The sequence below is a fragment of the Neoarthrinium moseri genome (genome assembly GCF_022829205.1).
Source record: "Neoarthrinium moseri strain CBS 164.80 chromosome Unknown scaffold2_Wmoseri_CBS_16480, whole genome shotgun sequence".
NCBI classification, from domain to species: domain Eukaryota; kingdom Fungi; phylum Ascomycota; class Sordariomycetes; order Amphisphaeriales; family Apiosporaceae; genus Neoarthrinium; species Neoarthrinium moseri.
The window spans coordinates 1,537,503-1,562,116 of record NW_026055116.1 but is presented as its reverse complement, the minus strand read 5'-3'; the positions used below and the strand labels follow the sequence as shown (position 1 = coordinate 1,562,116).

The window sequence follows — 24,614 nt, the reverse complement described above, 5'->3', positions numbered from 1 at the left end:
TGCAAGAAGGACTTCGTCGCGGCGGTAAAGCGTGCTCTGAAAGCCGGTGTCGATGTGAGTCCAGCTGCGAGGCCAATATTGTCCGTTTTTCCAATGAAACCGCATACAGGCTATCGAGATCCACGCGGCGCATGGGTATCTCCTTCACTCGTTTTACTCGCCCGCATCCAACCATCGGGCCGATAACTATGGCGGCTCTTTTGAAAACCGTACTCGACTCACCTTGGAAATTGTCGACCTTGTCAAAGCGGAACTCCCAAAGGGATTTCCCTTGATGGTGCGTATCTCCGCGACCGACTACCTAGAATGGGATCCATCGCTGCCACAGTTCAACGTGGACGAAGCAGTGGAACTCTCCAAAGTCCTGGCGGACCACGGCGTTGATTTCATCGATGTTTCGGGCGGTGGGCTTGATGCCCGCCAGAAGATCCAAACCAGTCCCGGATACCAAGTTCCTTGTACGTCTTACAAGCTGCTGGGAGACCGTGTCTAAGCATATTGACCTTTTCTAGACGCAGTGGCTATCAAGAAAGCACTCGGCAATTCTAAGTGCCTCGTTGGAACCGTCGGGGAGGTTACCTCAGGTAGACAAGCCCAGGAGATCCTGGATGCAGGCTCAGCGGATGCTGTCCTTGTAGGCCGTGCTCTGCTGAAAGACCCCTTTCTGGTGTCAACTTGGGCGGATGAGCTCAAAATCGACGTCCACGCGCCTAGTCAATGTGAGTTTCCTTTTCCTTCTCCTTCCTCTTCCTCCCGAGAATAACATCAGTATACACTGACAAATATGAACAGACGGCTGGCCGTTTGGAAACACCAGGACTCACCGGCCGAGGAAACACACCTAAGTGAGACCGACTATTCTGGGATTGGATTTGATGCGCCGAGGTATCAATGCTCATTCGAGCGAGCCCATCAGTCCAACTCTCTTAACATATGTGCAGCAAGATTCACCAGATCAGCAAAACAGTAGGGTACTGAAGAACTGTCTTTGTCTAATCGATGTAGTTATACTGTGCAATCACCTAAGGGTAGTTTTTGACTACCATGCACCCAAGCTCTTCAGTTTTCGCACCGTAGCACTATGATGTGTGGTCCTAGATCAGTAGCCCATGTGGCAGCGAGAGTGGAGTTGGGATATCTATCTCCTATTTCCTGTATCCCTGGGATGTATCACTACTACCGCGCGTCTTGCAGAGATAGGGTGTTGAGACGTCCGCAATACTTCTCTGCAGCCCAGTACTTTTCCCTTCGCCATTTCTTACTCTTTACGTTTCGCTTTGACCAATCGCTTCTTTGCTTGCTTGTAACTCTTGCAAAGCCACCTCATCATCTTGGACTTGTTGTGCTTTTGAGGTTCGGCCACTGCCTCGCTAGTGACCATAGCATTGACAGCCGTCCGCTCTCTGTTGGCTGTACACCGGTCCTCGTCCTCTCCGACGCTCCCTCTATTTCCATCGGACGCTGCATCACGAGCTGGGCCGGCCTCGTCCTCAGCAACGGTATTCGTTCTTTCCTCTGTCATACTTCCATCCTGATGTTCAAAGGCCGCAAGCTCTTCCTCGAGTGTAGCAGTCAGATTTCGCTCATTGCCGTCCGACAAGTCCGTAGAACGGAGCCATTCTGATGCTCGGGCTCGACTCAGACAGTACCGCGAGATATCGGAGCCATCGAAACTACGCTTGGGATTGGCTTTCGTGGTCCTAGCAGGAGAGAGACACTCCTCTGAACGAATACCCTCCGAGGGGTAGTTGGACGATGAAGGGCTGCGACATTGGTGCAAAGGACTGGTTTGGAGCTCAACCAACCCTAGATCTGCCCAAGATTGCTTTTCTGTCTTTTGTTCTTGGCCAGCGGGCTCGGCTGCGTTTGGTGTTGTCTCCTGCAGCTCGGGGGCGTGATGCGTCTCGTCCAAATTTCCCACAGGAAGCTTGGAGTGTTCGACGTGTTGAGCTCGCGGAATCGACTCGTTTCTGTAAAGGTCGATGTACGCTGAAACTTCAGAGGACGAGTTGCGCCTTTGGTTCTCCTTCCTTTTCTAAAGGCCGTCAAATGTATTCTCAATAATTGATCGTTGAAGTAGCGGTCCGTTACCGAGGTGGATCGTGTATGGTTGTGTGGATCTTCCGGTATCGTTCTCAGGAACATTTCGAGTTGCATAGGCTCTACTTGGTAAGGAAAGCCCGTAGAAAGACATGTTGATCAAATTTGCCTATGTAATCTTGTATAGACGGAAGTGAATGATATGTTGGACGGTCCTCGAAGCGGCACAAGTATTGCCGAAGTGCCAGGTGGTGGAAACAGCAGGTGCTCAATATGTGTCCCTGAGGCGAGATACGGCTCAGATGGCAGAACGTGCTTGCCGGGATGGCAGCAATCGGCCAGACTCGTGCATTATACTCCGCCATTGATTGCGCTTTCCACCAAGCGTTACGATGCCAGACAGCGTGTGGCAAGAAAGAGAAAGTTACCATGTTGCAAGTGTCACAATTTGACTATGGGGTTATCGAAGTTGCCAGAAACGACTGGGAAGTGTGAGGACGCGTTCAAAATCTCATTGACCATTACTACAACTGAATCGGAAACCAGTTGAGTGTCTATGGTTTATTATCTTGGCGTTGGATTCGCAAGCCAAGGAGGACAGGAAGAGCTAGGTCCCCCGTTTCCCATGTCGTCAACCGTGAATACTCTATCTATCTAGCCTGGTAAATCTTGGTCCTTCTGACGTGACCGGACAGAGTTACAAGGATGGAGGAAACGGATCCTGTTGATGGCTGCTGTATTGAGAAGTATTACGTTTCCTGTCTTGCATGGCAGCGGAACCGGAACCAAACCCGAAACCGAATCACCTGGTCGCGATGCCCGGAGCAAGGCGGGCAGATCAGGCCAGAAACCTGAATGAAGCATGGAAAGTAGCAGTAATTCCAAATGCATGAGATCTATATCTGCGATTCCGTATTTGCAAACCCCCCCCATTGACCCTTCCTGTCTGCCAGGATCCTTACCAGTCTGCACGGACTATATGCACCGACGTTACCCCCACGGATGCAACGAACTGCTGGGGATGGTATTTCGCAAGAAACCAAGAGTGAAAGGAGGCTAGTGATCATACATACCTGGCAAAAGCCAGGTGTGGTACGGCAGAAACCAGGCTTATGCCAGGTATCCAAGCTCGTCATCTTCGAGGCGCTCAAGATATTCCTTGTCAAGCAATATCTCAATGCACTTCTTGATATCGGAAACCTTTGGCACGAAGCGAGACTTGATCTGCGTGATAGTCTCACTGACCAGCTGGCTGTGCTTCATCTTCTTTCGTGCCTTCATGATGCGGACGATGGCAGACTATGGGATCGGTTAGCATGACATACTGATCAGTGCATTCACAGGTTAGTTGATCATACCTGCAAGACGAGCTTCCGGTCCTCCTCGATCGTCTTGTTTGTCTCCACCTCCTCCTGCTTCTGCTCGGTCTTGGTTCCGATGTTCAGGTTCACTCGGATCTTCTTGCTCTTGAAATCGTAGTTCAGGTGGTAGGTGGTGTTCGGGCCAACCTTGCCTCCATCGGGCTTCAGGTTGACGACCTTTGCCTTGCACAGAATACCCAGTGCGCCGTCGAGAGTTTCCGAGTTCAGCCCTGTGTTGGACAATATGTCCTCGTACGAGTGCACGTCCTTATCATTGAACATGAGGAGAATCGCCATCTGGTAAACACTGACTTGGAACGTGAAAGGTGTTTTAGAGGACTTGCAGTAGCCTGTTCGTACCTCACCTTTGCACAGCTGCCACAGCCATGTGAGCTTGCGACCGTCGTGCTTGTTCTTGTAGTAGCGGCCAAATCTGTCGAGATCAGCCTGGACCTCAGCCGGGGGGTTAAATTGTGTGTTGGGCGGCGTCAGCGGCCAGAAACTCGTTCCCAGGATGGAGTAGGATGAATCGAGCGGCTTGTCCAACGACAGGCCCTTGGTATGCTCTTTGTACCCATTGTTCAGATCCTTGGAGATCTGCATGTCCTGGAACATTCGCTGCAGTTTGTTGGTGTACTCAAAACCGCACGCTTCTTTCAGCTTGCTAATCATGCTTGTCTCGGCATCGTCCGAGGACGAGTTGCTGTGGACTAGACGTCGTGCCAACATCCTCGAGTAGAACTTCTGGAATACATCCTTGTCCTCAATATACTTGAAGACAGTCATGATCTGCGTAAGGGTAGCATCCAGCTCAGCCTCCTCAACACCCGTGCCGCTTTTCCGGAGAAGGACGTCGGTGTACTTGGCGAGAAGCTCAGGCGACTTGTTGGAGCCTGCCTTGCAAATGTCGTTACGGTTAACAAACTCTCTGCAGGCGTTGTCCAATGATCTGGTGAATTCGGGCTCATCATGGAAAGCCCGCTTAACCAAGCCCTGGTACTGAGTGTGAACCTCGAGGAGGGCATCGACGTAAACCTTGGGCTCGAGTTTCTCGGCGTCCGAGGCCACCTTGGTGACCGCAGCGAGGCCAGCGTTGCGGACATGGGCCTCGAACTTCTGTCTCAGAGGCTCCAAACCGTCTGTGATCCTATTGAGGAGGTTAAACATGCGCGCCATGTCGTCTTCTCGATTGTTGTTCAGCAGAACCTGGAACTCGTCACGGAGAACGTCCTTGTGGTTGGCGATCAGAACCTCGTTACAGGCCTTGCGCAGGGGACCAGTTATGTCGTTGTGCAAGTACATCTTCACGCGCTCTTCCTCTTCGTTCAACCGGGTCTCGGCCTTCTTCATGTACTCAACGACGCTGTTCTCGGAGATGAACTGCTTCGACTCGGCGTCGTAGAACTCCTTGGTGGCGGCCACGAAGGGCTCTTCAAAGTGGAATCGGTATGTGTCGAGAGTCGATTTGGAGGCATCGTGCTCATCGAGGCCCAGCGATACAAAGGACTCGACAACCTGTTTGATCTGGTTATGCTCGATGGTCTCACCGTTTCTCTGCTTCTCCACCAGCTTCAGGACGGCATCCATGACCTTCTTGACGACGACGTTGAAGAACTTGTCCCGCCAGCGGACAAGGTGCAGTGTGTAGACATCGTACGTGTCCTTCTTGCCTTCGTCCATTTCCCGCTTGACCCAGTGTCGGTTCAGGTATCTGAAGAGATGATGGATGTACTTTGCGGCAGTGGTGTACCGGTCCCACTCTTTGATGTAGAATGCGAGGAGGGCCTCGTCGGTGTGCGCTATCGACTTGTTGCACAGCCCTTCCATGTGGTTGTCGAGGTACTCGATGAGTTTCTTGTAGAGGTCCTCACCAAGGAGGTGTGCTATTCGGAAGAGGAATGCTTTAGCGTTGGTTGCATCTAGGACTTTGGGGAGATCTGTACCTCCTCTGTGAGCTTGAGAGCCCATGTTGGGACCGCCGAGTCCGACGGCTTTCTGTGAAGTGCAGAAGTTGTGAACAGCTGTGTAGATACCCATGTACTAAGAAGACGTCAGCTATCAGCTCGCTCGCTCGTGATGGGGCCTAGGGTCTAAGATGCATACGGTTGCCAGGTCCATGCCATCTTGCAGGTTGACCATGATCCTGTCGATGCCATGCTGGAGGTAGTTCCATCTACATGCTGTCAGCCAACCCAGCTCTTACGTGCCACGTCGAAGGTTGGGTTTCTCTGAGCTTACGTCGCACCGATGTCCTCCCGGTTGGGAGCCGGTGGCATGGGCATGCCCTGGCGGGCGGATGCGGTGGCCATGGTTGAGGGACCGGTCACGTTGGAGGTCGGGTCGGGGTCTTGTGCGTACTCGATGGCGAGCCGTTGGAACGTTCCGTAGACGCAATCGGCGTCGGGGTGGGGTGTGAGCTCGTGGGCTCTCGCACGCTTCGGTTCGGCTCCCTCTGCGGACTCGGCCTCGGCGCGCCTCTTCTTCTGAGCAGCTATCTCAGAGAATCAGTGTGGTGTCGAGCTGGCACCAAGCGGGTTAGTATGGATGCGAAGGGGTCAGGTTTCGGTGTGGCCTGGGGGCGAGGCAAGACGGGGAAGGAGGAGGCTGAAGGCGGCTCGCAGCGGCAGCGGAGCCAGACAACGGGTCCCCGGGGCTCAGGCAAGATACAAAGTAGACAATAACGTGTTGGTGGTTTGACCGGGCACGGGTGAGGGTGAGGGTACGAGCTCGTCTGCCGGGAATGACGCGCGAGAGTTGAGGACTGGGCAGGCAAGGTAAGTAGTACCAAGTGGATGCCGGCGATGGATCGATGGATCGATGGTGGGACCGGCAGCCTTGGAGTGTTGGCTAAGCCTTATTGACCAGGCACCCCGCGATGACCAAAAGGTGAGGGTAGGGTGATTGTCTGCCGGCCTGGACTCGAGTCGAGGAGGGGAGGGACGGGCAATCGTGGCAAGGGCTAGTGGGGGAGGAAGTGTGCAGAGAGCTGGAGAGGACTCACGGTTTGCTCGCAGCAGCGACGTTCAGACCGTCACCTGCAGTGGCTCTGCTTGGGCTGGTTTTGGCGAGCAGAAGTCGTCGCCGTTGGGGTTTGCGGGAAAGTGAAGCAGACAAGACTCTCGGCGCGGCCTGAGTCAGGTCTACGCCTCTCACTAAGTTATTCACCAAAAGCGTTCCCGTCTGTCAGGGCAGCTGCGGCGGCGGCGGCGGCGGCGGGCGGTAGGTGGTGGTAGTGGTGGTGGTGGTGGTGGGCGGCAGCCTTGAGCTTCCAAGGTCACTACTGTCCAGTGCACGTACCTAAACCCCAGCAGGTCCAGCCTACCAGCAGGTACCCAACCCCGTTAACTTCACCACCCGTGGAGCACCTGGGCAATCTGTGACAGCCTGGCGCACGGGCCAGCGGTCGCCAGGCACCCTTCGGCCTTCACTTCATTCACACTGGACCAGTTCCTTCGCTTGACTGATAAACAGGTACCATTGGCTGCCTTGTTGCGTGTGGTGAATGCAAAGCACTTTCGTACTATGTACCTCAGGTGCAACTACTGGGACCAACCAGGCCGTCCGTCACCAGCACAATACACCTTGCTGGCTGGCGCCTGGGAACCGGACAATGTGGGACTTATCACAATCAGGAATCGGTTGCAAACTGCTTTCACATTGCAGCACTCACAGGGAGCAAATCAGAAATGGTAGCCACTGGGTAGCACAGATTCAGCCAGGTGATGGTCAACAGTCGTGCGGTGCGCTTGGTATAGTACTATAGCACCACTCTGAGGGAAAACAGTCTCTTGTACAAATGTATCTGTCTGTGTATGTAGCAGCGTTCTTGAAGACGATATTGAACAGCAGCGCCAGGTGTATCTAATGCAGAGGGGTTCAGGGGGTTCCACTCAACGCTACGCATAATCCCCCAAGTGTATAGACCTATCTTGATTTCACAAAGACGACATAACAACCTCACAACTTCGACTTGGGCGGCTTGAACGATGGCGTGACCAGAGGGTCATACACCGTGTGGCCCAGGCTATCTCTGGGGACCGGCGTGACGTGGCTTCCCAGATTCCTCGTGTCGATCAGCGAAGGGTTCAGCTGGTCCACGCTCGTGCAGCCGATCAGCCGCATGTTCATCTCCATCTCGTCCTTGAGCAGCGACATGGCACGGTCGACGCCCTCCAGCCCATATGCGCTCATGGCATACAGGAACGGCCTGCCGATGCCCACACCCTTGGCGCCGAGACATAGGGCCTTGATGATATCGGTGGCGCGGCGGATGCCGCCATCGATGAAGATCTCGATCTTGTTCTCCAGACCGAGTTCGCGGAGGACCGACATAGTCTCGGCGAGCACCTCCACGCCGGACCGCGCAAAGTCGAGCTGTCTGCCACCGTGGTTCGAGAGCACAACACCCTGGACTCCGACCTCGATCGCCTTGAGCACGTCCTCCGCTCGCTGAACGCCCTTGAGGATGATGGGCATCTTGGTGACGGACTGGAACCAGGGGATATCCTTCCAGGAAAGGCTTGGGTCGATGAAAGACGAGATCGCCCTTGCTGCGCCCTGAGAGTTGTCCGTGGTCTGACCTGACTGCACATTGGTGCCCTGATCTTCGAATTTGGACCGCATGTCCTTTTCCCTTCGGCCAAGCTGGGGCGCGTCCACTGTGATGAACAAGGCCTTGCAGCCGCGCTTCTCCGCGTGCTCGATGATGCGCTGCGTGATCTTGCGATCCGAGTTGACATAGAGCTGTAACCATTGCACCTGATCGCCCTCGGCGGCATCCACAATCTCGTCGAACGAACACGACGCGAGGGTTGGGATCATCTGCACCACGTTGTGCTTCTTGGCTGCTTTCGTGAGCAGTACCTCGCCCTCTGGGTTCCCCAGCTTGCCCAGAGCAGTGGCAGTCACATAGAACGGTATGTCGACCTTGGTGCCCAGCATCGTGGTCGAGAAATCGACATTCTTGACATCGACGAGAATCTTGGGCCGAAACCATATCCTGTGGAAAGCTTCGTGGTTCTCTCGTAACGTCTAGATGTCTATCAGCCTTCAGGTTCATTGAAATGCGACAGACCCTGTTGTACGCACAACTTCATCATCTGCAGCGCTTGAGTAGTAGCCCCATGCACCCTTCTTCATGGTCTTTTTCGCCACCGCCTCAAAGTCTAGGAGATTGTAGCATTGCTCTAGCAATGGCTTGTCCTTGATCCGCTGTTGCCTCTCTTCCTCTTCGGGGTCTTCAACCTTCTCGACAGCAGCGACCGTGCTCATGTCAACAGCTCCTAGATGTTTCGATTGGTCGAGATACTTGTCGAGCGTGTCAGGTGGGTGGATGGGGTCGAACTCCTCGGTCGCATCTTTGCCCTGCACATGTCACATCTCAATAAGCCATCTGCTCTATATATATAAGTGGCGGTGGTGGCTTACGGCATATTTCAGGATGATCTTCTGTCCACCGGGATGCTCTACACAAGGCGTTAGATAAGGCGTCTGGCTATAACCCCTAGTGCTGCCAACTCACCCGGCAGGAACTCCGTAACATCGTATGCTTTTCCCTGGCCGAAATGTCAGTCAGGCAGCTCTGATCGCAACATCAATGAACACGCACGTGGACGATAACCCAGCACGAATCCTTGTTGTCGTGCTTCGCGACCTCAACACCAGAGAGCGGCATCGTGAATGATGTCACCTGCGTAACTTGGGCAGTTGATATGGTGTGGGAGAGTCCGCAGTCGCTTCAAGATGAGAATGATGTCTCTGTACTACAGTAGAGACGCGCGAGACCACGCAGCTGCGATCTGAAATATGAATTTGCGTCCTTGGGGGAATTGGCCACTTGGGGGAGATGATCTTGCGTCGGCAGTTTTTAGTCTCCCATCTGGACAATTGACTCTCGAGTCCTCGACAGACAAATGGCCGACGACCCACCAGCGCCGTGTGGAGAAGTTTGGGGTCTTTGTGGAGTTGATTCGGGGTTTCGGTAAGAAGGAAGGCGGAACTAGTCGGCTCTGGGATGAATCATCATTTCTGGATTTCTATACTGTGAGGTCACATTGGTCGCTCGCGAGGCTCGACCGTGCTGATCCAGGCGCAAACTGTAGAACCTCTCAGCTGGGCCCCCATCTCTATCGGCTATCTCGGTCTGGTTGGACGAACGGAACCCTGACTCTTTAGTCTGCGCAGTAACAAACTGCGACCGACTTCGGCAAGCTCCGCGTAACTTCAGTGTAGTTACGCATTAGTCCTAGCATGTCAGGAAATCCACTGTCCGATTTACAGAAATAGCAAGATAATACGTACTTCAGGATAGTTGCGTCCAGTCCGACATGCTGGGTTTCTATTCAAGTCGAAACCAACCGTCACAGATTAAACAAGTCAGATGCAGATGACAGTTCGCGGCCCTCGAAAACATAGTCAAGTAGTTTGTTTATTGCAGTACCGCTGGGTGACAACCACTCAGCCAACTTGATGTGGAATGCTTTTGTAGCTGACCCTGCGAACTCCGATGTCTGTCATGAACTCATTGTAGTGTTATAGATTCAAACAAGGAAGTCCGGTAATATTGGATTGTAAACTATAGACATTCGTCTTAATCCGTGATTCCAAATCACGGATAGCTGCATCTGCATGACGACCCCGCAAATCGAACATTGGAGTCCGGCTCCCTGCTGTGGCGTGGTGCTTACAATAGCAAAGCACCAGGAAAGCAGCATTATAAATGCGCCGGTAACTTCGTAAGTTTACCTTCATCCTTCAAACAAGGAACAAGCGACGCTTGAATACAGATTTCCAGAATTGACCCAGCCAGAAATAATGCCCTCCGGACCCGCTAAAGCTGTGGTTAACGGTACAACCGTGGCCGAGACCGACACCTACGAGGTTGTCGAGGGGAACGTGTACTTCCCTCCGTCATCAATCAAGTCCGAGTTCTTTAGCAAAACGGATCACAGCACGCACTGCCCTTGGAAAGGAGATGCGAGCTACTATACGCTCAAGGTCGGGGGTGAGTCAAGCCCTCTCAAGGAAGTGCTGTCGACTTGTATATCTAGATAGTCGAATGAAGCCGCTCGCTCTGTAGCATGTTGAGGTTTACCTAACAGCCCTATTTTTCTAGACAAGGAGCTCGAGAACGCGGCTTGGTACTACCCCGAGACCAAAGAAAAAGCCAATAACATCAAGGGCTACGTGGCTTTCTGTAAGTACGCCAACTTTCGGGCGCAGGGCAACTAGTTGACCATTTTCGTCTCAGATAAAGGCAAGGTCGAAGTAGCCACCAACTAGGCCGTTATGCGCAAGTTGGCCAAGGTTGAGAGGTACTCGTAGGAAGACAAAAAAGGAGCATGGTTCAAACGGATAAACTTCTTGGCTCTGTCACTCGTCGTCAAAAGATGGTACGAACACATTCGTAGTAAAAAGCATGAAATATCTGAATTAAGGCGATGAGTACATATCAAAGCAGCTTCAAGTAATGGGATCCACGCCATGGGCAATTTGCAAGTGTCACTTTATATGGCCAGATTCCTATTACCTAGTTTAAACATTGGAACCTTTGCGACGAAGGCCTGTTGCATATTTCACAATACCCACTAAAGTCGCCGATTAGGCCTTCTGCTCAATGTTGGCTTCGTCGAGAACACCATTCCCGTTGGCATGACTGCTAGGCAAGGGCTGGTCCTCGCCGCACAGCTCCTCGAGCGTCTTGCGCTTGGTCTCCGGGATGAAGAAGGTGGTGACACAACCGAGAAGCATGAAAAGGGCGTAGATCTCGAGTACTGATAGGCATAATTAGCAATTGTGGTAAAAGGGAAAGGTGATTTTTCAGGATATTTACCGTGGTCCATCCAAGGAGCAGGATTCTCAGCAGTGGCACCGCGGGTGCGGAGAGTCGCAATAGCACCCTGGCCAATGATAGAGCCGATTTTGCCAGAAGCGGCTGAGATGCCGTGCGATGTCGACCGGTATCGGGTGGGGAAGACCTCGCCAGGAACGATGAAGGTCGTGCTGTTCGGCCCAAAGTTGAAGAAGAATTGGGCAAGAACGTAGATGGCGAGAAGTCCAGACTGCGAGTGCGCCTTGATCTGCAGATTTCAGGTATATTAGCCTTCAGTTCTTCAACATTCGATGCAGAGAATAATCTAAATGATTGTGGTGAGTACACCAAGGTCTAGTTGAAATACCACTTGGCCACAACTAAAACCTTCTCTAGTTTGATGAAAAATGAATAATACGGGGTATTAGGAGCACTGACATAATTGTAGGCGAATCCCATGACGATGAAGAGGATAGTGAGGATAATAAACCCTCCCATTTGAATGGTCTTTCGGCCCAGGGTATCAACAGTTGCCACAGTCACCCAGTAGCCTGGAACAGCACCAGCCAGGACAATGATCAAGTTACCAACGGCAGTGTTGTATAGATACTGGTACGCGTTGTGGACACCCGAGGTGGAGTAGCCAATAACGCTCAGGATGGTGGCATTGTTCAGGGACAGACCGTAGTCTGCAAAAATGTTAGTATGGGAAGCGATATCTCAACCAGCCTACTCACAAGCTACGTCCAGCATGAACCATGAGCCTGCAGTGCCAAAAAGAAGGAGGCCATTCTTAGGCTTGGCGTAGTGGCGGCAGAAGTCACTCCAGCTTGCCTGCGGAACCTTCATCTGACTCTCAGCCGCAGCCCGGGCCTGGATGCGGGTAACTTCATCAGGGTTTCCCTCATGCTTGCCCGACATGTAGGCTTTAACATCATCGGCAGCCTTCTCAACATCACGACCGACATCGAAGGTGTATCGCTAAACAATTGATCAACTATGAATAAAGGCGGGTAGCAGAACACTTGAGACTTACGGGAGTCTCAGGGATGGTAAGACGGTAGTAGAGTGCAACTGGCGACAATCAAAAGTCAGTTTCGTCTATCAAACACATACACCTCCTGTGAGAAGTTGGAAATAAAGCAGGGAGTAGAAGTGAGAATATGGGGATCACGAACTGCAAGCAGGAACCGCGCCGAAGCCGATGAGTGTTCGCCACATCTTGTCGACTGCAATCGAACAGTATCCTGTGCAGCTACTAATGCCTTGTGATTGCTCGAGCTGCTCCTTGAAGCCAAGGGTGACAAACAGCATGACAAAAGCACAGACAAGCTGCCCAATACCCTGCATGGCGAATACAGCACCCATCATGGCACCTCGCCACTTGGTAGTAGCGAACTCGGAAGTGATAATGCTCGAAAGAGGGTAATCACCACCGATACCCACGCCCATCAGCACACGCCAGAAGATAATGAGGCCGACGATGTCCATGGAGGGCGAGTTGGAGCTCAGAGCCTGGCCGAAAGTCGCAAAAATGATGATGATCAGCTCAATCCCATACACCTTCTTACGACCGACGCGGTCTGCCAGCCAGCCGAAAAGAAGCTGGCCAATAACGGTGCCGGCAGAAGTAGACAGCTTGATGGCACTATCTGAGGACGTAGGCAGAGTTCCAACTGTCGGGTTGTAGACTATGCCCAGCATGGTTGTCAACAAGCTCACAGCGAAGATGTCGTAAGAATCGGTGAAAAAGCCGATACCGGCAACAATGACAGCCCTGTGACGAGGTTGGATCAGCTTCACCTTGTCTAAACGCCAACTTTCTCAAGTTCGTTCTTACCGCACATGGTACCAGCCGAAGGGAGCCTTGTCAATTTCGGCCAGAGCCAGACGACGTCGTTCGTTAGGGTCCGCGATGTGAACAAAGTCATTGTGAAAGTTGTGGTAAGCGGCGTTGCCGCCAGACGTCTTGGCGACGGTGGCCTGCTTGGGAGCAGAGTCTTCCGACGACATGTTGACCCTCTTACTGTCGACCTTGATCTGTATTCTTGTAAGTCGTTGTCAAGGGAGGAGATGCAATGAAGGTCAGGCTAGTAGTCTGGCAATAAATCCGGTTTCGATGGGGAAAATATCGAAAACGAACGGATTGATATGCGCCGATGCCAAAGATATGCGGGCTCTGCACAGGGAAATAAAATACAATCGAGGATGGTCCAGGTGAACGGATAGGCAACGCCCTTTTAAGACACGCGGGATGCAAGTAGCACTCGTACGTTGCGGCGTGGGTTATTTCCAGCTGACCATCTTCCAGAAGCACCAAGGCAACGCGTAGCGGCAGCCATGCATAGGATCAACCCACCAATGCTAAGTGGAACTACTAATTATGTGAACCGGCTGCTTTAATGAGCACTGGACTTCGCCATCCACACAACTTCGAGAATGGTCAAGGGTCCATTTACGAATCGGATCCGTATGCGCGACCATGCATGATGACTAGGCTCTAGCCCCCGGTAAAACACCCCTTCGGTTCGGTCAACGTATCCGGACGTCGCGGCCCTTTTCGTTCCTCAGACAGCCGGTTGACATGTAAGGATACAGTGCTGGTTTGGACGAAACGCGCACGAGTGTACTCCATACGACCTTTTTGACGTTGCCCTTCCCCGAGGAGAGCTTCCAGAACGAAAAGACAGGATTGCTCTGGAGCCCTGATGTCGAATTTGCATGTACATGTACGTACTTTCACACAATATCACACATGCAGTATTCACTAAGGACCTGACCCAGACTGACGGAATGGAACTATTACGCTACTAAGTCTGGACTCGCCTGCTAGGTTTGCTAAAAGCTCGCCGTCGGCGAATTGCTCTTCTAGCCCATGACTCTTTGGGTCGATGGGCATCTAATTCAAAATATTCGTCCTAAGTTGTACCCAGGTATCCTAGAAAAGACGTTTTGGGAATCATTATCCCAGCCAACCAGAACTGCCTTTTGAAAACGTGCTCTCAGAATAAGCTCTTGATTCGTTCTATCCTCCCGCACCCAGCCTTACTACTTGTAGTTAGTGCGTTCCGGCTCATGCGTAGCGTCGGCAGCTTCCCTGCTGAATATCAAAGAACCAAGCTGACCGACGATGAATGGAGCCTTTGGCCACAATGTCCAGTCATCCAACTTCTCGCAAAGCGTGAGGTACTAGCAGGATTGCTCACTGCCCGGATTGCCCATAATCGGCTCACGACTTTCCATGATATTCTTTCAAAAAATAGAGCCAGTTTCCTCCTATACATACGATTTTTCAACTTGCTCGCGTGATAGGCTTAAAGTCAACGTCAGAGGCTTGATAGGAGGCGTGGAAACAAGCATTACCAAGCCGGGTACGCGCAGTTTGTGCCTTGGCAATGCTGAAGTGGACGAGGGTCAAGCTTGGCGAGATGGGGCAGGCGTCGGGGCAGGCGTCGGAGCACATACCTAACTCACTACCCTCGGCCTAGACAAGCTATAATGAGTCGCGCCCGGCGAATCATAGTCCAGAAATAATACACGCGTTCAGCCTGGTAGCCTCGACATGCGAAGGACACGAAATAGTCTCATGTATCCACTATTGCGCCTCGCCTGACGGCGTCAGCCGGGAACCGATATCCAGTAACCGCTGCCGAGCCGTCCGCTACAGGTGCTTCAACGCCGGCTGTCCTGCGTAGTCACCTCATCGTTGCGGGAGCGGGAGATGTGCGCCCGACCATCTTGGCAAAGCTTGCCTTCATTGTCAAGCGTGGCGAAGTGGCCTTGGTGAGACTATTGCCAAGACTGTTGGTGCAATAAAAGGGATATCCTATTATTCTGGACCTGCAATTGCACTATCGATTCAGATCGTGTGAGAGCGAGGAAATGTTGGAGCGATCCAGACAAGCCCAGCATCTATCTTTCCATGGAACCGAATAAGGTGAACGAGCAATTGCTACATATGTGAGGCCGAGGCTCTCCTGAATTTTGCCGATCGTTTGCAGGAGGATGCTAACAAGGGTCTCGATCAACCTACAGCTTGACATAGACCGTCATTCCAGGAAGCAAGGGGATTTCAGGTGTTCAGCTTCGGAAGAAATCGCTCAGCCGCTGTAGCTCTGGGCCCAACGTGATAGGCGGTGCATTAACTTGCATCTGCGCAAGCTGCAGTCGCTCATTAGTTCCACAAAGAGGATCCACACAACCATTCTGTCGGTATCCTGAGCACAGCTAACTGCAACAGAAGGAGGCCTGGTGACGCACGCCTCCCTCGAAGAAGCAGTTCTGTCTCCTTTCGTTGGCCCACAGCTACGATGCAGTTAGACCTCGACAATTTGATCGTCCTCGTCGTCTACACCATCTGCGCCCCTTGTCTCCTCGGCGTGTCCAACCTCCTCAACACGTGCCTTACCACTCGAGTCTTCTTCGTCGCGCATAAGAACGTTAACTAACCGCTCGCAAGTATCCTTGACGTCCTTATCGTTGACTCTGAGATGTGTTTCTCGAATGATTGGATACACTTTGACTTCGCGCATGTAATCTCGGGCTTCCCGCCTGGAGGACAGCAACATTAGCGTTTCCAGGTGAGTCTGGATGATGTTGGGATCCGATTCACGCTCTTTGTCGGGCGGTAATAACTGCAGATCTGGAAGCATGGCCATGGTTTCTTCTTCGTCATATTCCTCGTTTCCGGTGAGAGGCAACAGGATGTATGGTAGGATGTTGATTTCATCCTCAGCCAGGAATGCAGCATGTGACGGCACATCAAAAGCCACGTTCTTGAGTGTGGAGGCAACTCCCTTCCGCCTGACCTCAGACTTGTGTTCAGTGAACACCTTGAGCTTTGCAATAGGGATAACGCCATCATAGTCTTGCTTGGTGACGAAATGGTGGCGGATCTCGGCATGTTTCGTGAGATCGGCAAAGAGATATGATAGATGGTCAAAGTCAGCAGTCTTGTTGTAAGTGCCCTCAGCCCCCTTGACAAAAAGGTCGAGCAACTGGTTCAATACCAGGTCGCCGGATGCGAGTTCCTTGGGAGGCTCTTGCTTCTTGCTCAAGACAGACTTGAAGGCGTCCCATTTAGCAAGGTTCGCAAGAAGCATGGACAACAGATTTGCGTTTGGCTCGGTCGGTTGCTGAGCGTGTAAGTAAGGGCTTTTTTTTTTTTTTTCCATCGAGGGTAGGTATTCACTTACAATGACATAGCCCAGGATGGTGTCGAGGAACTTGTCATCGGTAGCCAAACACTCCAGAACGTCACGATCAGCGGAGAGGTTGACGAGAATCGTGACAACATGTTCTGCGATTTTCTGCGTATTATGACATCATTAGACGACCGCATCATTCGTAGTCTGTACCTCTTGTATTTCGAACTTACCGGGTGGTCTTTGACTAAGAGCTTCAGATTTTTCACAGGCTGCAAATTTTCCACCTTGAAGATGCTGGGTTCTGATGTCGAATAAGGCACCAGATTCTCGGTAGCTAATAAACGAATCTGCGGGTTGGGATTGGCAATGAAGCCGACCAGCTGTTGCAAACACGTTAGAATGTGCGGACAGAACGAGAATAAGAAACTGGGATGATCAGGGGCAGGTGCCATACCTCCTCGAGTTCCGTAGGCATTTTGGCTTATATCCTGTGCTCGACAGACTGTATGCTCGTGTCGCGGTCTTCACCGGGCTCTATGGTTAATAATTGAGAAAAATATTTCAATTGGGCACATTACCTCATGGAGGGGCAGGCCGCCTTGGAGGGGTCGTCCAACTTGGCGCTGGGCATTCTTTTTTGGACGCCAAGAGCGATAAGATAAACTTGACCCCGATAAGATACAAATTTGGGTGCGTTTTGGGCGTACCCCACCAGGATTTTTTGGGGACCGCAGTAGAAATTTTGACTCCGGCTTTGGGCTCGCTGAGTGTCTGGACCCTGTACAGAACGAAGTTGCAGACTGATTGCCCTGTCGCAAACGTTCCAGGACCACAACACCTCGCCCAAAATGCCTAAAGCTACTACACCAAAGGCCGCAGGTGTCAGGCGGCGTAAGCCTCTCGCAGCACTTGGTTCGACGTTCGCCCAGCTAACGTGGACTCAGACAATCCTCTCGAGGACGACTTGGTCGCAACCGGCCTGCTGCGTAACAAGGCGCCGAAGCGCAAATCCAAGGATGGCGACGCCGACGAGGAGCACTATGTCGATGCGAAGGCGTCCAAGCAGATCCTCCAGCTAGGACGAGAGCTGATGGAAGAGAACGATGCGGCACCGCCGAGACCGCCTACCGAGTCCAATGCTTTCGGTTTTGATTCAAGGTTCGACCAGGAGGGCGAGACCGAGGAACCTTTCGGCGACGACGATGCCGCTTGGGGAGAGGAGGAAGAGGAGGTTGAGGAGATCGAAGTAGAGCCCGAAGATTTGGAGATGTACAACAAGTTCCTGCCCACCGACGAAGACCCACTGCTCAAGCATGGATGGCCAGGACAGGAAGAGCAGAACGCCGCGGCAGCAGGAGGTATGAATCTGGCTGATATCATCTTGGCCAAGATCGCAGCACATGAAACTGGTCAGGACGCCAGCGCGGAAGCAGGCCCTGTCGATGAGGACTACGAATTGCCTCCCAAGGTGGTTGAGGTATACACAAAGTGAGTTTTCCGGCCCGGCCGCCAAATTTACTCAACGACTGACATTTGTGAAGAATCGGCTTGATTCTATCTCGCTACAAGAGCGGAAAGCTCCCCAAGCCGTTCAAGATCCTCCCCACGATCCCCCACTGGGAAGATATCATCCAGCTCACGAAGCCCGAGGACTGGACTCCAAACGCCGTTTACGAGGCTACTCGCATCTTCGTCTCATCGAACCCGGCCGTTGTCCAACGATTCTTAGAGATGATTGTTCTCGACAGAGTTCGGGAGGACATTTACGAGAATAAGAAGCTCAACGTCCACTTCTTCAACGCCTTGAAGAAGGCCCTGTACAAGCCTGCCTCCTTTTTCAAGGGCTTCCTCTTTCCCCTTGTGGCAAGCGGAACGTGCACACTTCTCGAAGCTCGCATCATCTCGGCAGTTCTGGTGCGAATCCATATTCCGGTCCTGCACTCGGCCGCCGCTATCAAGGGACTGTGCGACATTGCCGCCGAGGAGGCTTCGTCTGGCACAGAGGGTGGTGGCGCAACCAACATCCTGATTAAAGCTTTGTTGGAGAAGCGATACTCCCTCCCTTACCAAGTTATCGACTGTAAGCCACCAAATAACTTGCCTCCATGTCGTCAGTGACGTTAACACTTCTTGTAGCTTTGGTATTTCATTTCCTCCGATTCCGAAGTCAAGACCCAGCCTCCGTGCAGCAGGGCGACGCCATGGACACCAGCGGCGAGCGGGCTGCTACACAGGCAAAGCTCCCTGTAATATGGCATCAGTGTCTTCTCATGTTCGCTCAACGGTATAGAAACGACATCACAGAGGACCAGCGTGAGGCCCTTCTAGATCTTCTCTTGTCTCAGTGAGTTTTCCATTTGGTTCCTTTCCAGCGTTCGCTATCGCGCAGCAGCAATTTCCCCAAGAAACTTCAACGCTGACCCTGTAATGTATAGTGGTCATCAGAAGATTGGACCTGAGGTTAGGAGAGAGTTGCTGGCAGGTCGTGGACGTGGTGTTCCGCTGGAGCCGCAAGGGCCGGCGCTGGATAATGATGATACCATGATGGCTCTAGATGGTTGAGATATTCTATATCCCATACGTGAAGAGCAGGTGGAAAGTGATCTGAAAAAAATGATTTGATACCAATGATGACGGTTCAAGGCGCACGGCGTTCGCATAGATATTGGAACTCAACTGCTACATTTGCATAGTGGCGGCATTGCGCACACCTCAGTATATGTTATTCGTATCAACATAAATGACAAGGAGAAGCTATTGCAAGCCGAGTTAACCGCATTTCACGGAGGCACACTTTCTCAAGATGAAGCGAATCTACACACGGTGCAATTCCCTCGCGGGTATCAGTTGTTATAGGAATGCCAGATACTCAAAGTCCAAGAGTTTATCGGTTATCGTAAACATACTACTCTTCGTCCTCGGTCCTGGTCTTCCTCTTCTTTTTCTTCCTTTCAACACCCTCCTCGGGGGCGATGAACTCCTTCTCCCGCTCGCGCTTCTTCTCCTCCTTCTTGATCTTCTGCTGCTCCATACGCTCCTCCTGGGCGATGCGCTTCTTGGCCTCGCGGCCGATGTGGTACTCGCCGGCCTCGATCTGCAGGTCGACCTTGCTCTTCTCCTGCGGCGGCGGGAAGGGCGTGTAGACCTTTTTGCTCTTGTCGGCGACCTTGTGCGGCACGTGACGCTTGCTCAGGTTGCGGCTCTTGTAGTTGGGCAGGAAGCGGTCCCAGGATTCGTTGGCCAGCTCCGGGTCCTTCATCAACTCTTGCTTGACCATGAGCTCCTTGACCTTGTAGACTGTTTTCGTGCCGTGTTAGTGTTTTCCGAGACGTAAGTAACCGCCGGGATATCAGACGAGGGTAGCTTACTCGGGTGGATATTGGCCATGCAGTCCTCTACCACGCGACGGACCTCCTTCAAGCCCTTGAAAGGTCCCATGACGGAGACTGTGTTACCATGTACCAGAATATACGTCGATGTGAGCAGCTCAAGCGCCTTGAGTGTGGTACCACCGGGGCCCAGGATACGCTGTCGCCGCTTCACGAACTTGTCCTTATTTCTGACGAGACTGCGGATCTTGATGATGTCGCATGCGACGCCATCTTCGAGTATCTTGACGGCCTGTGGTGCGGGCACAGAGCGGGCCAGCAGTTTGATGAGGTCACGGGCGTTGAGAATCGCCGCAGGGTCGTAGGTTTTCCTCGTCGTTTTGACCGTCATGGAACCCTCGACCAAGTCCAGGGTGCAGGCGATGCCATTCTTCTCGAGGGACTTGGTGACCAGCGGCCATGCTTCGCGCAGGTAGACTTCTCGGTACTTGGGGAACAGGGTCGCGAAAGACGACTCCTCGACAAAGTGGCCGCCGACGTTGTCTTCGGGCTTGAAGGCGTCGACCTTCCACTTGTCGATGTCATCCGTGTCCCACGGCTTCTCCTTGTTGTTCGTGGAAGGCATCTTGGCGATCGGAGGTTGAGGACAGAGCTGGAGTGTTCGGCTGCAAGCCCCAGAAACTTTGCAGTTGACAGGAAAGTCCGCGATGAACTTTTTGGTGGGGCATGGCACGATAAGCTGCGCCACACCCCAATCAGCGCCACGGTTTTATCCTGCACGACGGACTTATGCCTGTGCACATTGCACTGCATCGAATGCGTCGAACTTCCTCCTTTTCCCCAAAGAGTCTGAGAAGCTTGGCGGGGTAATATTGAATTTAATCTTCTGCCCCATTGGACCATCTGTCTTCATTTCACTCGCGTTCTGTGCTTATACGGACCACACGGAAGAACAGACACAGACACGTTACAGACTCCCCGTTGTGTTTGATGGAAGGATTCGGGATGGACGCAGGAGGGAGATCAGACCACATTTTTTCGAGTGTCCGAATATCTGCACGATCTGCACGAGTTTCCCATTGTAGAAGGCAACTATAGAACAGGGGTAGTGGAAATTTCAGGTGGAAATACAGAGAGTCCTGCGTACACCGCAACCAATGTTGGACCACGTTGAAATACAAGGGGGGCAGTTCTCACCGGTTTTCGTTCATTCTCATCCGATGCGTCTCCGGATCCTGGGTGTCTGTGTGGCTAGCATCGGGACTAACAACTCTAATTCTGAATCCACTACGTACCCGTCATATCACATGCGGCTGCGAACTTTTCACAGTTGTTGGAGGTCCAACGCAGTTGGCGTGTTATTATTACTAATAAGTTATTGCTGGGGAGTGATTGCGCAAGTAGCGGGCACAGATCTGAGATTGCATAGGTTTCTGGGGCAAGAGGGCTCCCCATACTGAGTTATTGGATTGGTGAACCAGCAATCGGACAGATCGCCGTTGGGCCAGAGAAGGAAGCCAGACAACCTGACAACCTGACAACCTCCGTAGGGGTTAGCCATCTTGACAGGCCCGTTCCGTAATGCTGATGATGACAGGCTCAGCTGATGGAACTTGCGCCTCACTGGAATCCTAGCTGAAAATCTTATCAACGCACCCACAAACCCTGGGCATTATCAGCACGCCGGATCGCGGGATCGCTTATCCGTCATTTCGTCTCGCGCGGAACGGCAGGCCAATGCCCTGATCTGGATTAGATATGCTAGTGCCGCGCCGTATGTATGCCAAGACCAAAAAATAAGGTAAACTGCACCTAGACTTCCTAAAATAAAGTACCAATGGGTGCAAAATAATTGTCAAGAATGACAGGCATCCGCCGTGGCTCGTATGTTGTCCGACTTCAATAGGGGGTCACGTTTGAATGTTCCAGTCTCTCATTACCAAGCCTGAATTCTGCACAATCGTCTCTCAGGTTCCAAGGATTTGGTTATTCGAACGATGCTGTGGTGACTTGAAATACGATACACTTCAAAAAGTTCTTCCCACCCAGTCGCTCGTTCAGTCCTTGTTGCATTCGCAGGAGTCCTACCGAGCCTTCCCTTCCAGATACCACGTCAGGCCCTCGATCCGAAAATTTTCGAGTTTGGAAACGCCTATACGAATCGACGACACGCATAACGAAACGGTCCTTCACCAGCCCTTACTCAACACGACGCCCCTGTCCCGCGAGCACCCAGTTGCCTGTTTGAAGTCTCGAGTTCTCTCGAGACGCACTCATCAACCACGGCTTCCATATTGGCCGCAGGTCCGGCGAGAGGTCTGCCACCGATTTCTCCCATACCCACGCGAATCTACTCGTCAGCACTCCCCCCGATCAGAGCCATCATGGAGGATGGGGCGGCAGCTCCGCTGCCGACTCTCGAGCCGATCTCGCGACCGAGTTCGACAGCCACGACAGCATCCGAAGCGATAGCACAGCTTCCTGGCATATCCGCCCTCGCGACGGGAGCATCAACCGCGAGTTCCCCACAGCAGAGGTCAGTGAGTCTATAAGAGTTTGCACAGTCGTCGGGGGCGTAAGAGTTCGTTGGTGGTCATCATGGAACTGTGGTCGAAATGCCGGGCAGAACAGAGTCTGTAGGGTACAGCTGAACCGCTGGGAATCGACATGGACATATACGTGAGGGTGTACTTTGGGCTCCGGCCTATAGTGGATCTGATCATCCGATGTCAAGCTTGATTCCTAGAAACATCTGAGCTCAACAACCCCGCCGTGACGGGTAGTGTCATTTATTTGATCTGCAACATTCGGCGTCGCGGCTGTTACCGAAAGACGGAGGAACTTGTCATGTCCTCCAGCTTGTTTGAAGGCGAACCTCCGGCTAACACGCAATTGATCTAGGTCAAGCACCGCGCCAGCTCCCGCAGCCATGCCAGCGGCAACGCCAATCATGGCTTCGACTTCGCCGCATGCAACGGTGCCAACGGCGACAGGAAATCTGGTGAGTTAGGGCGAAGCTTCCTTATCTTGGTCAATCCCCCCAAGCACGCTATATCTTATCGGTATGATACCCCTGCACGGGTGGTGTCTGGTGTCTCGCCTAAAGACGACTGTCGAGTTTGGGGCAGGCCAGATTGGTGATAACAACGGCCGATGCTCTGTCCGTCGTGGGGGATCTTGGCATAACACTACCCGTGGGCATGCTACGTACAGTGCATAGCACCATCCTGGCCACCCTGTTCCCGCTAGTCCATCCTCACAAACCCCAAGCGGGAAGCCCGACAGAGCAAGTACAAGCTCGCGCGCGAGGACCCTCCCGGATGGCACCGGCCAAGGACGACGGCAGCTGGTGGTGGCTGCGGTGCAAGTTCTGACCTGCCATCGAGCGTCGGGGAGGTGACTAGGTGACGCTCACCGGCCGTGGCGGGCAGGACGGGGGGCATCTGGAGCCGGTTGCCCAGTGGCACGACCCCAAGTACCGCAGAAAGTCGCCTGCCCGCCCCTGCCAGCGTGCGCGGGTGGTGCCAATCACCGGCCGCTGATTGGCCCGAAAAATTTCCACTGGGTGGCTCCACCGCCAGAGATAAGCGGAAGCGGCCTGGAGAAAAAAAACCCAGCAGCGCCCAGCAGCCAGCCAGTCAGCCGGCCGACAATTTGGAAATTTCTTATCAGCCCCCGAGTTCTGATAACGCTTGCCAATCGTTCTATCACTCTATCAATCAGTCAATCCATCCCGTCTTCCCAGACGTCTCCATCAGTTATCGGCTCGACGCCAGACTCGAGGTTCTCGTCGCCGTTGCTGCCCCTACATACCTGATTCCACTCCCGCCCTCCTCTCTCTTTCGCTCACTCTCTCGCGATGGCGACCCTGCCTCCGACCCCGACGCCCACCATGGCCACTAACCACGAGTCTACGCAGCCGACGTGCCAGAACTGCCAGACCAGCACAACGCCGCTATGGCGACGCGACGAGATGGGCTCCGTCCTCTGCAACGCCTGCGGTCTTTTCCTCAAGCTGCACGGCCGCCCAAGGCCCATCTCGCTCAAGACCGACGTCATCAAGAGCCGGAATCGCGTCAAGACGGTGCGCCCGGACATGCAGATGAAGAAGAAGGTAAGTCGGCGCATTCCGCCGCGCGCCGGCCTCGAGACGCTTGCTCACTTTGTTCTCCAGCAGAGCCTGCCAGCTTCGGTCGCTGATTCGAACGGCTTCAACACACAAGGCCATGAGAACGCTGCTGCCGCCCTCGCTGCCGTCCGCCGGTCCTCGCAGCACAAGCCCAACGGCCATGACGACTCCCCCCTATCGCGTACCGGCACGCCTTCCATGTACGACCCTCACTTGCCCGTCTTCAACGGCGTCGATGGCCACCAGTACCAATCGTCCGGATTGCCTCAATACCCCCTCCCGACCGGTGGTTCCCCTGGTCGCCCGGGCTCACCGATGAACGGCGAGGCGCGACTTGATGCTTCAGAAACCCGTGAGCAGCTCATCGCGAACAACTCGAGCCTAAAGACACGTGTCAGTGAGCTTGAGGTCATCAACGAGCTCTTCCGCAGTCGCTTGACCCAACTTGAGGCAGACCAGATGAGCTCAGACAACTTCCGCCACCAGGCCGAAGAGGCTGCTAGGACCGAGGCAGAAGAGCGTCAGAGACGCGAAGATATCCAGCGCAAGCATGAGGAGACACAGCGACAGCTCGACGACAGCCACCGCCGTGAGAACGCCTTCAAGCGACGACTTGATGAGATGGAACAGGAGCTAAAGGACGCCAAGGAGCAGATTGAGAAGTTGGAGAAAGATGCCGTGGAGGACCGTCCATCCAAGAAGCCTCGTCTTGAGGAGTCTGCCAAGGAGGAATCCGAGGCAGCTCCCACGCCTCAGTCAACCTCATGAGACACGGTCCATTCTAGGCTGTCCACTGTG

At 53.1% G+C, this 24,614-nt stretch overlaps 8 protein-coding genes across 8 annotated transcripts; 3 read left to right on the top strand and 5 right to left on the bottom strand.

Moving 5' to 3' along the window:
- Positions 1 to 1,258: 1,258 nt before the first annotated feature.
- JN550_001239 (uncharacterized protein) lies at positions 1,259 to 2,145 on the bottom strand (the record flags this gene model as incomplete). The annotated part of the gene is made up of 2 exons (XM_049310865.1): positions 1,259 to 2,035; positions 2,092 to 2,145. 2 exons carry the CDS (start codon positions 2,143 to 2,145, stop codon positions 1,259 to 1,261), a joined length of 831 nt encoding a protein of 276 aa, XP_049177145.1.
- Positions 2,146 to 3,150: 1,005 nt separating this feature from the next.
- Positions 3,151 to 9,075, bottom strand: JN550_001238 (uncharacterized protein; the record flags this gene model as incomplete). The annotated part of the gene is made up of 10 exons (XM_049310854.1): positions 3,151 to 3,339; positions 3,399 to 5,441; positions 5,505 to 5,574; positions 5,640 to 5,892; positions 6,699 to 6,766; positions 7,363 to 8,432; positions 8,490 to 8,765; positions 8,829 to 8,866; positions 8,923 to 8,956; positions 9,010 to 9,075. 10 exons carry the CDS (start codon positions 9,073 to 9,075, stop codon positions 3,151 to 3,153), a joined length of 4,107 nt encoding a protein of 1,368 aa, XP_049177144.1.
- A 1,139-nt stretch (positions 9,076 to 10,214) lies between these two features.
- On the top strand, positions 10,215 to 10,682 carry JN550_001237 (uncharacterized protein; the record flags this gene model as incomplete). The annotated part of the gene is made up of 3 exons (XM_049310843.1): positions 10,215 to 10,404; positions 10,516 to 10,596; positions 10,651 to 10,682. 3 exons carry the CDS (start codon positions 10,215 to 10,217, stop codon positions 10,680 to 10,682), a joined length of 303 nt encoding a protein of 100 aa, XP_049177143.1.
- Positions 10,683 to 11,000: 318 nt separating this feature from the next.
- On the bottom strand, positions 11,001 to 13,224 carry JN550_001236 (uncharacterized protein; the record flags this gene model as incomplete). Its single annotated transcript, XM_049310832.1, has 7 exons — positions 11,001 to 11,173; positions 11,233 to 11,479; positions 11,650 to 11,900; positions 11,949 to 12,192; positions 12,248 to 12,285; positions 12,390 to 12,988; positions 13,052 to 13,224. 7 exons carry the CDS (start codon positions 13,222 to 13,224, stop codon positions 11,001 to 11,003), a joined length of 1,725 nt encoding a protein of 574 aa, XP_049177142.1.
- Positions 13,225 to 15,527: 2,303 nt separating this feature from the next.
- Positions 15,528 to 16,833, bottom strand: JN550_001235 (uncharacterized protein; the record flags this gene model as incomplete). The annotated part of the gene is made up of 4 exons (XM_049310821.1): positions 15,528 to 16,346; positions 16,407 to 16,520; positions 16,589 to 16,738; positions 16,813 to 16,833. The coding sequence occupies 4 exons, from the start codon at positions 16,831 to 16,833 to the stop codon at positions 15,528 to 15,530; spliced, it is 1,104 nt and encodes a 367-aa protein (XP_049177141.1).
- Positions 16,834 to 17,206: 373 nt separating this feature from the next.
- On the top strand, positions 17,207 to 18,920 carry JN550_001234 (uncharacterized protein; the record flags this gene model as incomplete). The annotated part of the gene is made up of 5 exons (XM_049310810.1): positions 17,207 to 17,249; positions 17,303 to 17,846; positions 17,900 to 18,438; positions 18,495 to 18,702; positions 18,794 to 18,920. 5 exons carry the CDS (start codon positions 17,207 to 17,209, stop codon positions 18,918 to 18,920), a joined length of 1,461 nt encoding a protein of 486 aa, XP_049177140.1.
- A 343-nt stretch (positions 18,921 to 19,263) lies between these two features.
- JN550_001233 (uncharacterized protein) lies at positions 19,264 to 20,312 on the bottom strand (the record flags this gene model as incomplete). Its single annotated transcript, XM_049310799.1, has 2 exons — positions 19,264 to 19,655; positions 19,727 to 20,312. 2 exons carry the CDS (start codon positions 20,310 to 20,312, stop codon positions 19,264 to 19,266), a joined length of 978 nt encoding a protein of 325 aa, XP_049177139.1.
- A 3,234-nt stretch (positions 20,313 to 23,546) lies between these two features.
- Positions 23,547 to 24,584, top strand: JN550_001232 (uncharacterized protein; the record flags this gene model as incomplete). The annotated part of the gene is made up of 1 exon (XM_049310787.1): positions 23,547 to 24,584. One exon carries the CDS (start codon positions 23,547 to 23,549, stop codon positions 24,582 to 24,584), a length of 1,038 nt encoding a protein of 345 aa, XP_049177138.1.
- Between the last annotated feature and the right edge of the window lie 30 nt (positions 24,585 to 24,614).